This window comes from Mus musculus, chromosome 8, assembly GCF_000001635.26.
Source record: "Mus musculus strain C57BL/6J chromosome 8, GRCm38.p6 C57BL/6J".
Taxonomy (NCBI): Eukaryota; Metazoa; Chordata; class Mammalia; order Rodentia; family Muridae; genus Mus; species Mus musculus.
In genome coordinates, this window is record NC_000074.6 from 128,362,279 (window position 1) to 128,377,747 (window position 15,469).

At 41.6% G+C, this 15,469-nt stretch overlaps 1 protein-coding gene across 6 annotated transcripts in view; it reads left to right on the top strand.

Moving 5' to 3' along the window:
• The window catches only part of Nrp1 (neuropilin 1), a 146,886-nt gene that overhangs the window by 3,688 nt on the left and 127,729 nt on the right, over positions 1 to 15,469 (top strand). For all 6 annotated transcript variants that reach the window (XM_006530766.4, XM_030243349.1, XM_006530768.4 and 3 more), the window contains one exon: positions 941 to 1,115. In XM_006530766.4, the coding sequence (XP_006530829.1) occupies positions 941 to 1,115 (175 nt within the window). The remainder of the gene's footprint in view (positions 1 to 940; positions 1,116 to 15,469) is intronic.

Genomic DNA, 15,469 nt, shown 5'->3' on the forward strand with positions numbered 1-15,469 from the left:
AGAGAGTGACAGTAGCGATCTATGCTGAATTGTAAACCAGCCCAGAGTCTGGTTTATTTAGCTATTAGAGAGTCACTCCAGCATTTGAGGTTTTGTAGTGGTGGTGGTTTGTTTTTCAGTAAAGGTTGAAAACTGGAGAGCTTTTCTTTCCTGGGATGTGAAGACATAGCTCACCATCTGTGATACCCAGACCTCAGTGGCCGAGGCTTCCCCTAACATTTAGTAATTAGAATTAATGCTGTGTGGCTATTTATTTTTCTTTCTGCCCCATTGCTTTGATCTGGTCTCCAAGGCTGAACAACTTGGATAAGTAAAGCCGAGTTCTTTCTGCATCACCAGCTGCACTTTGTTCTCTGCTGATTTGAGTCTCAAAAGCAGAGATAACTCAAAATCACTTAGATTTACAGGCAGATAAAACAACAACAAAAGGAGGTTAGGCTTCAGGCCAATCAAAGTCCTGGAAGACAGTCCCCACTGGTCAATGACACTGACCAGGCTTATCATCAAAAAGCCACTTGCAAGGAGTGGCACAGCATCTTTTAGGCACCTTCCACTTAGAGCGGTTCCTTAATGTGATTACACTTCTTGGAAGATAATTAAGTCTAGCAGGAGCTCCCAGGGGGCTGTGTTAACATCAATTGAGGGGGTTTAATGTTTTTAATGCTAGAAGACCTCTTTCTTTGGAAGGAAGTTTGGGTGTGAGGGAAAAGCATCTCAGATCACAGTAGGCTTTCTGTGGATGTGGTGCTCCTGCAGATTAAAGAGTGTTCCTTAGTGGTGTGGTGTACTTTGTGTCTAGGGTCACACGGAGGGTTTATGGGGGACACTTTGGAGTTCTCTTAACTGACAGAATGTTTGCTAATTGTCAATACACATGTAAAGCTAGAAGACTCAACTGGTTGCAGGGAAGAGATCTGCTAACATGTCATTTTTGTTGCAGACAAATGTGGCGGGACCATAAAAATCGAAAACCCAGGGTACCTCACATCTCCCGGTTACCCTCATTCTTACCATCCAAGTGAGAAGTGTGAATGGCTAATCCAAGCTCCGGAACCCTACCAGAGAATCATGATCAACTTCAACCCACATTTCGATTTGGAGGACAGAGACTGCAAGTAAGTGAGGGAGTTTGAACAGGGCGCCATAGCACCATCTAGTGGTCATGAGTATCCGTGCTGAGAAAGTAAATGAGCGGGTCCGGATGAGCTCAATTGTGAGTGGTGTGGAAATGAAGTTACAAGTGGCTGAGTTCACCCAATATGTCAGGCTGTGTTTAAATGTTTGTCCTCCTTCTGTTGACACGTTTGGTTTGGGAAATCTTTTGTTAAGAAATGTGTGGTGTGTGGTTCTTTCTGGAAAGGGTTTTGAGAAAAGGCTTGTGTTTTCTTAAGTATTGTGGGTCACCAGTATACATGATCTGCAGATGGTGGAGTCGGGTGTTTTTTAAACAAATCTGTGGCGCATTTAATGATTTTTAGAAGATTTCTCATGGCTGGGGACTATAGCTCTGTGGCAGGAGCTACTCCAGCACTCTGATCTGAAAGATTGTATCGAGTTTGACATGAAAAAAGCAAGTGAATTAAAGGGTTTGTTATTATCGCTATTTTGTTTGGTTGGTTGATTGTTTGATAATTTGTTTGCAACAGGGTCTCACTATGTAGCCCCAGATGTCCTGGAACTCATTTTGTTGTTCTGGGTGGCTTTGATCTTAGAGATCCACCTGTCTCTGCCTCCCAAGTGCAGACATTTGCTAGTGTGCTGAGCTTAAGCAAGAGTTTCAAATATTAGGTTAATTGTGGACATGTTTATGAATATGACTTTTTAAAATGCATAAATGCAATGAGAATTTAGGTGTGTATCGGGTTAGAGTCAATCTGCCTTACCTGTCTGTCTCTTTCAACTTGAAGTTACTAAATATTGGTCTATGAAAAGTTTCATTATCCCAGTAACATTTTACTGTAGAGACCATCTAAATGATGCCCATACACTTTAAATGGAAATCCTGGTTGTAGATGTGGTATTTCTGCTTTTGCATTGTATGAGGTGGACTTCATAGCTCAATGCTCTCCACATCCAGGACAACCTCTTAGTGTCTTGCCCACATGATCCCATATGATTTCACTCTGAAGTACTTTAAGGGAGTTAGGTCTCCAGTTTGAGCTTGAATAGTAATCTTGATGAAGACATGGGCCAATTCTTACTTTGAACTTAGCCGTGTTGGAGACATTTTGAATGGTGAAAGCTGCTCTGTTTCATACTTTTATTCTTTTGTAGAGAACAGAGTGATATGAAAACATTCCCACATGCACAAAGGATTCAGAAATCTGTTGATTTTGTAGTGTGGTGACAACCAGATTTCCATAGTCAGGCTATCAAGATTTCTACTTTATTCAGCTTTATTCATTGTCTAGTGAATTAACAGAAACCTATAGACAGAGGATGCATCTGTGAATGATTGACATACAGGCCTGCATTCTGATTCCAGTTTATTCAAGTCCCAGCATTGGGTTGACTTTTATTTTGTCTCCCCTCCCCCCCTTTGGAAGCAGAGGACTGAACCCAGGGCTCTACCTTGGGCTAAATCCCCAACCGCTAGATTGTAGAATTAATAGTGTTCCAGTGCCTTCTAGAAAACAGGGCATTGTTTCAAATATGTTGTTGTTTGGAAGTTCTGGGGGTCAAATCTAGGGCTTCATGCATGCTAGGTAAGGGCTCCATCACTGAGCCACACCAGACTTATTAATATTCTTTGTAGTGATTATTATAGTGCTAATAGTGTAAATAACTTTGAAACTGTGTTGTTGTATATCTTTTTACATCTTGACAATCTGCTATAGGAGATATTTTCAAGAAACTCTGGCAACACATGCTTCCCTTCAAAATAAAGTATTCTTAGATTTCAATAAGCTCACATTTACCGATTTCTGACCAGGAAAGTATGACCAGGTAACTGTGTGACAGAATGAAGTCCTCTGAGTAGTCCTAGTCATCAGAGGTGGTGTGGTAACAAACATTCATCAGCCATGCTGAGGAGGAAGCAGATCAGGTCCTGGATTGGGATTTTGCTCATTTTCATGTCTCAATCGTTCCACCTGTGGACATTTTCCAACTTCTTGTGTGACATCACCTCATATACACTTGCAAAAAAAAAAAAAAAAAGGAGGAGGGGAATGTGTATACAGCAATGGTTCTGAGAGCTGGCGCATGCTGAGCCCAGGACATCATGCAGTAGAAGCTTGGGAGCAATGCTAACTGATAAACTCTATGTGTAGATAGTGCTTTTATGTCTCCTCCCCCACACAGTATGTACACTAACACATGCATACACAGGCTGCCTCAAGAAACTGATGGTGGAAAATGATGTATGGGAAACTTTACATAGTTATTTGTCATGATACAGGGTAGGATGTGACAGGAAAGGAGGACCACCTATTTTGTTCATTTCCTTCTTTAAAAAAAAAAAAAGACAATCAGGGGCTGGCAAGATGGCTAAGTAATTGAAAGTACTTGCTGCTAAGCCTGAGTGACTGCATTCAATCCCTGGGAGACAAATGAATGAAAGAGGAAACCTATTGCTACAAGTTGTCCTCAGGCTTCCTCACATTCACTGTGGGACAGGGGCAGGCACACATGCACACACATACGTTGTACACACTTTAAGCTTTAAGAAAAGGTTGCTTCCATGAAGATTATGTGGTGGTGAGATTTGGGGAGGTTTGTTTATAAGTTTTGTTTGCTGTAGAATAAAATGATCTCTTAATCATCACAGTTCAGGCTCCGTGCCCTAGAAGAAGCCACCAGCATTTAAAAGCTGATTATTCACTCTGGTGAAGGCAGGAGTATTCTGCTCATGGGAAATGCCTTTGTGCCTCATTCTAAAGTGTAGCCACGTTACCTTTTTCACAATGAAAAACTTCAAAATGTTACAGGGAAAGCACCTTAAGAATGGCCTCCCTTCCCCCCATCTTTCCAGATCATACATGGCTTCTGGTCATTGTTACAATTAGTGCTGTTCATTGAGATGTGCTCAGAGGCACAGCCTCATCTGCAGGTGCTCATAATTCTCTGAGAAGGTGGAACACGCAGAGATTCTTAAAGAAATAGCCTGCATTGTTTCGTCTTCTGACTGTATGAGAGCATTTATGAAACTGAGTTCAGTACATCACCCATCACTTTCCCTGGAAGCACTATAGACTGTGGTGGTTCACACCAGCAATCCCAGAACCTGGGAGGCAGAGGCAAGAGAATTCAGGACTCCTAGTTCTCCCTCAGCTACACAGCAGGTTTGAGATGCATGAGTTCCTGTCTCAGAAAACAAACCAGTTGTTCATGTTCCCCTTAGTTGAGATAGTTTTCATTTCTCCCTCTTTGGCTGTAGCCTATGGCTGAAGACAGGAAAGTGATGTGTGTGCTAATGCTATTGAGTTGCTAGTGGAATAACTGAAGGAGCCAATGTGAAATCATTGAGAAGCTAAAATTTCTCCACCAAGACGTTTTCATCATGACTGTGACATCAACAATTTGGTTATTGTTAGAACATTTGGAAATGTGAAAGTAAACGTATGTCAAACTAAATGTATTGATCCTGTAATGGGTTGATTCTCATATAAATACAACCTGTATTTTTTTCTTGAAATTGCCACTATTTGTACAGTCAACTTTCACCATGAGAAAGCAAGCAAGAAATCAATGTCTTGTAACATTTGTTATGAAGAAATGTCTTTGAGACCCAGGGAAACATTTCTCTTTCCTAGGGAGGAGGGCTGGACACGTACTTAGACCAGCCAAGTAGTTTGACAGGGAAAAAAATCTCTTTATATTTTCATTGTTTTGTTTGTAATTATGTAAAATCCATAATATGACTCTGACAGTATAGAATATAATCATGAGATTTTCATGTAAATGATGCTAAAACCGATCTAGTTCATAATTCAACTGTAGGCTTACTTTACAGAGTAAGGTTTAGGGTCTCACAGTGACTAGTCCTTGAATGTAGATGTGATTGCTGAAATTTTGTTTTAACATGTAACAGTCCATGTTGATGCTGCCATTCACTGGATTCATTACATGAAAGCATTGAAACCAAGGTAATATGACCTCTTTCATTCTTTTATTGAACAAGGTGTAGTGTAAATCAATCGATGAACTGAACAGCAGAGCATCTGTCTTCAAGGATAACAAGGGCTAGGGTTTCCAGCCGGATGTTCTTGTATTGATATAAGAGACAACACTAGAATGTTCTGAGAGAAGAGGGTGTTGAGGAGATGGAAGAAATGGTAATTTATCCTTTTCACACAAGCAAAATCCTGCATGTTTGGAAGGCATTAAAGTGCCATTAAAAGTAGAGCAGCTGAGAATCTCTGAGAAAGAAATGTCTATTGTACATTGGAAATGTTGAACTGGTCAGAACTCACGGCTCCAAGGCTTCCTTCAGTGGTAAAGGCAGACATCTTGAGTCTCATAAAACTTTATTTCTGTATAATAAACAAGAATACCATTGACAGAGTAGTTAGGATTTATGAAACTTCTCTGGCTTCCCAGCAATGCGGGCTATCAGCATGATAATTTATAATGGTTTGTGACAAATACTGCCGAGCGGAGAGGTGTGTGGTTACATTCAGATCGGATGTCTTTATCTGGGGAGCAATAAAAATTTCACAGACATTGGGTTAAAAACATTAAGAAAATGAATGTAAGGCTGCAGAAGGAAAAAAACCTACAAAGGTGGAGCTGGAGAAAGAGGCGCAATGGAGTCTTTATGGATGAGGCCCTGTTCCACTTTGGTTTCTTAAATCATGAGGATTCTTTTCTCTCTCTCAACTTCTACTGCATCTTCTCACCATCACCAATGATGGGCATGTTTCTGAATTCTATGCAGCTAAAGAAACCTTTCATTCCTATAACTCCATAGAAATCACAATGATTAACTAGAGATCATAGTCAAATCTGGGGGAGGAAGGATTGATAAACTAAGTCACATTGTGTTTCCTTATTGCTATTTTTAAATTTTCCTGTTTATAAGCTAGGAGACACTACTGATCCAATTTACTTTTGAAGAATACAAGCTCATTTATTAAAACTTAATTTGCCCCTTGTTTTTAAAATCTGATTATCCCTGCAAATTAAATTTCATAATTTTTTAGTTATGTAATTTTACATATTTAAATGACATAATTTTACAAAGTCATTTATTGGCTGTCCCATTTTTGTTTCCCTGATTAATATTTCCTAATTTCATTCCTGTTGCCCAGCATGAATTTTTGCATCAAGTTTGACTTTTTACTGTTATATTAAAAGCTATATTTCCTGAGGAATTGTTTCTGGATATGAGTTTGTATGTATATGTTGTATTTATGTTGGTATGTGTGTGTGTGTTTGTGAAAGGGAGAGTATATCCAAGACAAGCCCTTCCATCTAGTCTTTAACTTTTTAGCATCACTCAGACTAAAACAATAGCTTTTATTTTACACAGATACATACACACAGACATGGGCACACACACATAGTCATGCCCACACAGAGACTTGCACTGGAATAGATACGGGCATGCACACAATTATTGACACAGACACAGACGTGCATACACACATAGACATGCAGCACTCAGACATGGGCACACATACACACAGGCATCATGCACACACGCAGACATGGCCTTGCAGAGACATTGACATTCACACTTACACAAAGACACACTCTTTCCCTTCTGATAAGGAGTCCTGTCCTGCTGAAAACTCAGCTTATTTTTCCCAGTGGCTAATGTAGAAATATCTTATCTTTACTTAATATGTTAACAGGTACCTTATAACAAACACAAAGTCTCCCATCTGGATCTACTTTCTATGCAAAGGGAATTCAGAAAATTCTTCCCGTGTTTGTCTTGAGGCTGGGAGAGGTATGTCCATGCTGAAAACAAAACAAAACAAACCATGATTGTTGGGTGACTTCCTCAGCAACTCTCCACCTTATGGTTTAGAGGTAGGCTCTCTTTCAAGTTGAACCTGTAACTCACCAGTTTGACAAGAGTAGCTGTCCAGTGAATTCCAGGGACCCTCCTATCTCATCTTCCCCGCACTGGGTTTGTGGGCTCAGTTTTTCACATGACTGGTGGGTATTAAACTCTGTTCTTCTGTTTGCACAGTAAGCACTATACCAGCTGAGTGGTCTCCCCAGTTCCTCTTCCCTTGTTTTAATGGATCATCTTATAACTTCTGGTTTTTATCTTGTGTGACTGTTCAGTGCTTTATGGGCAATATGAAGGGGGCACTGTCAAGTTCTGTTAAAGTGAACGGCTCTTGAGAAAGTAAGAGTGAGGCATCTTGGGCAATGTTGGCCAGTACCTGCAGCACCTCTAGTACCACTCAGGCAAGTAACCTTCTACTTTCTTTTGAGTCTTTCCCCTATTAGCACTGATTTAATTTAAACAGGGTGTTTAATAAAAGGGTTTTCTTCATTTCCTTTAGTATAAGTTCTCACACTTGATAGTGATGTTTTGAATGTGTCAAGGTAGGTTTGGCTAGATATTTGTGTGATCTAAAAGAAACAGCCAGGGGTAGAAAGATGGCTCAGTGGATGAAGTGCTCCCTCACAAGCTTGATGGCCCAAATCCAGTTGCTAGATTCTAGGTAAAAACACCAACCATGGATGCATACCCTTGTAATCCTTGCAGTGGCGAGGCAGATTCTTGGAGCCCACTGTCCAGTCAATTTAGCCAAAAAAAAAAAAAAAAAAAAAAAAAAAAAAAAAAAATGGAGGCATGTCTCAGAGGAAAAGGTAGAGAGAGACAGATAAAGATATCAGATAACCTCTTCTGGCTTCTGTTTGGATTCATGGGCACACACCTGTATAGCCACCCAAAACACACACACAATCAGTTGAATGAATGAATGAATGAATGAATGAATGTAGAGAACAATTGGAAAGACTCGAAGTTAAAGCTCTGGCCTTTGTATATATGTGCACATGTGTACACACACATCCAAATCCAAATTCCATCAGAAGCTAAAGGAGTAGTCTACTTGAAATTGTGTCACACTGAATCAACAAGTCTGTGGTGCTCCCAACTAGAATTATTTTGGGAATACAGGAGCCTGAGAAAGGACCAGGGCAGACATGTGCCTTCAGCTTCATGTGTGTTTTCAGTTCTGTCCTTCCCATCGTAACTTTTGGTAGATACACATATGTTGACATGCCTCAGCAACAGCACACATAGGACATGTGCCCAAGGAGAGTAAATGATAAACTTTACTAATTGCACATGCCTGTTCATCAACACTGATAATTGGTGGGGGCGGTGGGGAGGGTTAGTGTTCGGATCAGGTTCCAAATGCCTTTTAATTGGGTGTTTGTCAGGAGTCCTGAACGTGACAGGCAGTGACTTAGCTGTTCTAGCTCCTCACAGGAATGGGCATCCAGCTAGTCTGTGTTCAGATGGCCTGTGTCTAGGATCTAGGTCAGTTAATGCTGTCATCTGGCTGAAATGATGCAGACAATTCACAGAGAGACCAGGAAGCAGTGTGTCTGCTCACAGTGACTACATTCTTCAAACAAACGGAGGCAAACAAATCACCAATCATCTCTTGGCTCCTGTCAACTCAACTGCTTAAAAACATTCATGTCCACTAAAGAAATATTGGCCTTATAACATGCTTCTTTCCATCCAAACTCAGTATGTATTTACTGAATTTCATTAGCTCAGAGTGGCTTTTATCCTCCTCTCCTTTAAATTCATATGTGTATTCATGTGCATGTGGGATCCACTTGTTTCTGCCCATTCCATTCAGCCATATCAGACTTTTTCACGTGGAGGTTGAGGATCCAAATTCGGGTCATCAAGCTTGTATTGTATGCACTTTCCCCTCTGAGCCAACTCCCTAGCTCTCTCCTTTACATCACCATAGACTGCTTGTAAAGAGCAACTTGGCAGCTTCTGACTTGTCAGCTTCGCCCTGAGTATGTATGCTTGGGCATGTGATCTCACTTCTTTGTCTCACGTGTTTTAAACACCAGCGATATGAAGTCAGAGAAGTGCAAATTAAATGCCCAAGTACTCACCTGTTATACCAAGAACCTGACTGTTGCTGTTTTAGCAGGAGGTACATTTGGGCCATGCCCTTTGTGCGAAAGACTTCTGAACTGTTGCCAGCCATTTTCTTCCCTGAACCATCTCCTGCAAATGCTTAAATATAAACCCAGTAATTCAAAGATGGAGCTTTTCGAATAATTAAAGCATTTGTGAATCCTGCAGAGGGCTGATTGGTGATTTCCTACTCTGCCCAAAGTTGCTGTCAGCTAGGAATGAAAGTCATGGTAGGGGTGTCTAAATTCTGGTGCCTTTGGTTGGTGGTTTCTGAACACAAAGCACATGTTACTCTAAGGTTTGCCCAAATCTGGTAGCCAGGCCAGGCATGGCATGAGTTTATACTGTTGGTAGTTAAATGGATGTTCCAGGTACCAGCTGCATATTTAGTCCCAGACCCCAAGTAAAATGGCCACATTTCCTTGTAAACACTATACAATTACTTAATCTCAGGCAGATGTCATAAAAGTTCCTCATAGTTCCCCATTCACCATGTTTTATACTTTTATTTTCCACTGTGGCCCTGGAAGAGGTTAGGGGAGAATGGTTGCCAAGGCATTTGCTTTCTATGACAGAGGAGTTTTCTGAGAAAAAACAGACCCCGAAAAGTATTTTGTCGTTATCTGGAATAGATACTTTGAACAAGCAGCCAAATCAGGACAGAGGTGTTTCCTATGGCTTTGGTGACAGGCGAGCCTGTCATGGGAGAGCTTCCAGTTCCCTCCTAATGTCTCATTCTACAAGATCTTAAGTTTCTGAAGACCAGGCAGAGATGGTCAAAGCTATGATTCTTATGCAACATTGCAAGATCTCCTCTGACTCTCTCATAAACAGATATTGTGAACAGAGCAGGTGCTTTAAGGGTCTAGCTACCACAGACACATGATGCAAACCAGAATTTAGGGAAAAAAATCAACCTAAAACGTTCAAAAATATAAAGTTTCTCATTTTAAATGGAGCAAGGAACATACTTGATACAAAGATAAGATGGCCATACAGAGCCCCACTATATGGAGTGTGCTCACATCGTCTCAATAAGGGATGGCGATGTTTGTTCTTAGATGAGTTGAGAAAGTAGACATTAATTTCCTAAATATGGTTATAGAAAAAGATAGAATGATAGTTAGAGTGAGTAAAATTTTTAGTTTCTAGAGATGATCGATCATACTTTGGAAAACATGGTAGACCACAAAAATGACAAATTCCAACTAACCGAACAGTCTGGGCACTCTCTCTGCCTCACTATTGCTTTGCCCTCCTGGTCTGACACTCCTTTATTGAGGTGTCCCTTTCTACTATTTGGTTAGTGTTAGTATTCCCTCGGGTGGCTTTCTCCTAATTTCAAGGTCTTTGTCTATGTTTCTAGGCTGTGCTGAGCAATACACTGTGTATGTTGGTTCAGTCTCAAGGCATATTTTCTGTTTCCCTCCTTTGCTTTCTCGCCTCATGTCTGATGTATGTGCAGGTTCATTACTGAGAGCTGGGGATTCCTGATTGCCAGGGGACCGTGTTGGCAGTTCCCTGGGAGGAAAGGCTCTGGTGAGAATTGAGGCCAAGGGTTATAATTGCTCCTCAGCCATTCATTCCCATCTGCGAGACAGGAGACAGTTCATATGGGCTGGGTCCCAATTATATGTGAATGGTGTGATTATAGCCAAGTTAGCAATGCCGCTTTGACAGTATCAGCTGGTGTATATGGGGAGATGAAACAATGGACCGGGTTACTTACTGTATAAGGTCATAGGCACAGCTTCCTTCATCTTTAAATTTTGTGTTGCATGTATTTACGTGCATGTGCACGTGGACACATGCCTGTCATGATATGAGTGTGAAGGCCAGAAGACAGCCTGTGAGTGTCAGTTTTCTCTTACCCTTGTGTGGGTTCTAAGGATTAAATTCAGGTCGTCAAGTTTTCCAGCAAGCAACTTTAGCTGCTGAGCAATCTTGCCAGTCCTCCAATCATTTGATTATCATATATTGGTTATAGACAATAATGGGTCTTTGTTCCGTACATTATCTTCCCAGATAGTCCCCTTCTGACTTCTAACTTTCATGCCTTTTCTCATGCGTGCAAGTTCAGTGAACCTCACTGAGGCCTCTTTTCTTCTGGAAGTGTGCAGTCTTCCTTCCTCCGATATCTCAGGAACACAATGCTGATGGATACAAGACAAATGTTAAATAAAGCCTAGGTATGACTCGGGCAGGAAGTGCATCCGCAGGTTTTGTTCCTTAAAATAAGTTCAGACTGTAAACAATAACATCCGTATCCTTGGGAGGAGACACAAATATTTCCAAAGTCGTGCATACCTGCAGTGAGACAGCCCCAAGAACTTTTCTCTGTGGTCTTGAAAAAGTGATTGGGCTCTGATCAGTCTCTAAACATCAGATAGGTGGAGTTTGCTAGCATGCCTCCTGGAAGATGGTATCTCAGTATCACACACTTGATAATAAAAACTTGTGTGTTTCTTGTCCTGTGTATTCCTGAGGGCTTGGAAATATGCCCAGCCCATTCAGAGTGTGAGCCAGCCAGTGCTTTAATCCCAAGGCAGGAGCCATTTTGTAGGACAGACAAGCCATTTCAACCATTGTGACCAATAGTGGTCTCATGGATTTTTATACCATACATTCACAGGGAAGGGCTACTTTGAAAATTAATATTTAAAACAGGCAACTCACATATTCATCCCTTCTGTTAAAACTCACTTATGTCCTTTACATTGCCATCTCCTTCCTCCATTTCTAGCTTCATCAGATTCCTCAGCGGTGAAGGGAGAATCTTGGAAGAACATGTTCTCTGGGAGGCCCTGGAATGATAATAGATGGGGTGACCATTTCCAGTCCTTGTTCCCAGATCATCATTATGACCAGCTGTTGAGGACATGAATTATATCTGAAATGCCTGGGAAGGACTTCATTTCATTTCTTTTGAAATGACACAGGTGTGGCCAGGAGCCCAGCTGAAGGGATTGGCTTTCCTTTTTTTGTGGGAACCCCTGAGTCAAAGGGATTCTGTAGGATTTTCTCATCATTGAAAAGAAGAATTCTATCTTGGGTGCTGTCACCCTTTAAATATGTATTCTGTCCTGCTCCAAGAACTCCTGCCTCAGTCTCTCCAAAGCTATGCTTTCCTCTCAGTGCCTGGAACTGTGTGTGTGCCAGCTGCAAGTCAGGGCTTCATTCTGGTCTCTCCTGACTCAAATGCTACCCTCCATAACTTTCCAGACTATTGGTCATTACATGGTCCTAATTTATTTTATGTGTGTCTGTGAAAGAGTTGTTCAAATGTGTGTGCCATGGTATGTGTAGTTAAAAGTCAACCTCCAAGGTCATTCTTCCAGGGTCATCATTTTGACTTTGGAGGCAGGGTCCCTTATTGAACATGGAGCAAACTGACTAGGCTGGGTTGGTTGGCCAGGGAGCCCAGGGACCCACCTCCTTCCACTTCCCGGGCACTAGAATTATGTCCAACTTCTCACATGAATGGTGCGATCCAACTCAGGTCTTCATGCTTTCGAGGCAAGCGCTGTACTGACTGAGCCATCTTCTCATTTGATGGGCCTGATTTCTTTGTTCAACATCCATAACATCATCTCTTCCTCTCATCTATCTCACAGCGTCCACTTTTCTGTGTTGTAGCACCAGCTTGGCTGGGGCTTCTCCAGCTGCTCTGGATCCTCTTTGAAGGACCTCTTTGATCTCAGCCACCTGGCCTAGTTAACTCCAGATCTTTCTAGTTTGTTGGAATCTACATTTGCCCCATTTTCTGGATGATGCCTGCCTAGAAGACTTCACTTCCATAAAGAAAGAATCACACTTATACTGCCCAAGCCATTTTCTGTTTTTGTTGTCCCTTCATCCCTGTTTCCCCAAATTTGAATCTCTGGGCCATTCTATGATCTCTGCTTGTTCCCCAAGTCTTGCCAGTTGAAATGTCTCAGAGTCATGCATCTTCAATCTCTCTCAACCTTTTTCTGTCACAATCACATTCTACTCCTTCCTCCTACCTCAGCACTCCCCAAAGCACTTTCCCCATTCTTACTCTGTTTAGAAACGTCAGAGTTCTCTTTTGCCCCCTTGCCTGCCCGTGCCTTTCAGTCATCCTTGTGTATTGTTGGATCACGTCTGGGCTCACATCCAACCCACCTTTGCATAAATTTAACACAAATAATTGAGGGTCCCTGCTCCATCTGGCAGCTGTATGTGCTGAATGTGAGCATCTCTGCTAGAGAAGGTGGCCTTGTTTGTGGCCCCAGCAAAAAAGGCCTAAATGCACTCTCTCTCACACGAACCAGCAAATGGAACCCCTGTGTCCTGGGTAGAGAAATAACAGGAGCAGAATCTAAGTGAGCCGTGGAGTATTTCCTAAGGTGGAGAGGAAGGCATTCACCTCATCCTGGTTCACATTGCGCCCTTTCTTTTAAGATCTCTCTCTCGTGTGTGTGTGTGTGTGTGTGTGTGTGTGTGTGTGTGTGTTACCCTTTCTTGCCCACCTTCCGTTCCCTCTGATCCCCTTCTTCTTCCCAAATAGTCCATCTTCTACTCTCTTTCATGTCACTGTGTGCGACTCAACGAGTTTCTTTAGGGCTACTTACAGGAGCATGGTAAGATGCCATTTACAGCCACACAGACAACTTGCCATCACTACACTACTAAAGAAAATGCCACTCCCTTCTGAAGCAACCATAAATAACTACAGATCCTCAGGGAAGGGGCGGGGCCTTACAAACCTTCTTCCCAAATTCTGTTTTTTAAACTGGAACATAAACCCACAAAAATAGCGCACATTAAGGGGTCATATGTACTGAGTTGATTTATGTCCATGTTGTGGTAAACATACCTGTCTCTTCCAACATTTTTCATTTCTCAATGATGAAAACTTTCTAAATCTGCAGTGATCCTACTGTGTGCTAACACACCAGTGCTTGGCAGGAACCACTATTGCCTTTCTTTATCCCTCTGTCCACCTTCAAGTTCCTCTTCGTGGACACATGGGACAGTTTTCTAACCCTAATTCATACCTGGCAGTTGCCTGCTTTAGACTTTTTCATGCAGACTTTACTGATTCTTAGCCTGTGGGTGAGGGAACTGCTTCCGAGCAGAATTGTTTAGAACTGACGGTGGGTTCACATGTTCTTCTGCCAGGGAACACTCCATCCTCATTCTGCTGCTGGGATACATACTACCCTCAGACAGCGGAGACAGCAGAGACTTGCATCACAAGGAGGAGTGTGCAATGCAAGCCAAATCGGAGGTGTAATTTAACATAATATGCAGTTGATAGCTCTGGTATTAACCTAAACTCCAATTTCATCACTAGCACAAAAGTAGCTTTTACTTTATCTTTTCATTCAACAAAACATTAAAATTAGATTGTAAAGAGTAGAAATTACACTGGAAAAAAATACAAAAGAATGGCAACAGGGACTTTGTTAATGAATCCCACCTCACTCTTCGAGTCTCTGAGGCAGCGCCTATGTAATAAGCCTTGTATCTATTTGTAAAACAGACTCAAATTAAGGGGCTTATTCAGATGCCATTGTGAAAACAATTTTCCGAGATTGTGGTCTATCAACAGGAGATAAGATGGCACGTCGTTGTAGCCCGCTGAGGCCCATTATGAATATTCTATTTCAGAGGCGAATCACACTGTAAATACAATGTTCAGATTCATTTATTTCCACAATAGCATTTTTTGCAAAGGTGCAATTTCATAATTTGACTTAGCATTGATAGTGCATTCCGAAGCTCTTTCTAACCACTGGTTAATTCACATATCCCCAGGAAATTGTTTATTTGTACTAGGCCCATTTTAAAAATAAAAAACACCACACATGTAAAGATGAAATGTTTTGCTGAAGGCTGAACAAGGACAGGGGTGTGATTAAAACCTGCTGTCCTCCCAAGTGTGTCCTCAGCACATCTGCCTAGGCACATCTGAACAATTTAAACAAACATGCTTCCAAGCAAGACGGAAGGTTCCTGCTAACAGTTCAACAGCTGATAGGAAACTTGGTTGAGGAAACACAGCACAAGCCCTTGGAGATGCAGGATGCAGATGGAAACCGGCCCTGTTGATACTGCATTTTTCCTCTTTGTGGTCCTTCTGGGGCAGATTTTCATTCACTCAATGATCAACAATGAACTGACATCAAAAGTTACCTAGCTTACTCCCAGTGTCAATTAGGGAAGACGTATTTATAAAGCCTGCATTCTCTCATATGTCACATCTTTCCCAAATCAGACCTTGAGAATGAGACTGTGTTTCTTCTTCATATTGTCATGTGTGTGCTTTATACACTGAACACTATGCAAGCCCAAAATGGATAGTGAGGTGTTTAGCATTCATCAAGGCACACACTTGGGGAAAAAAAATAGGTATGGTTATAAATC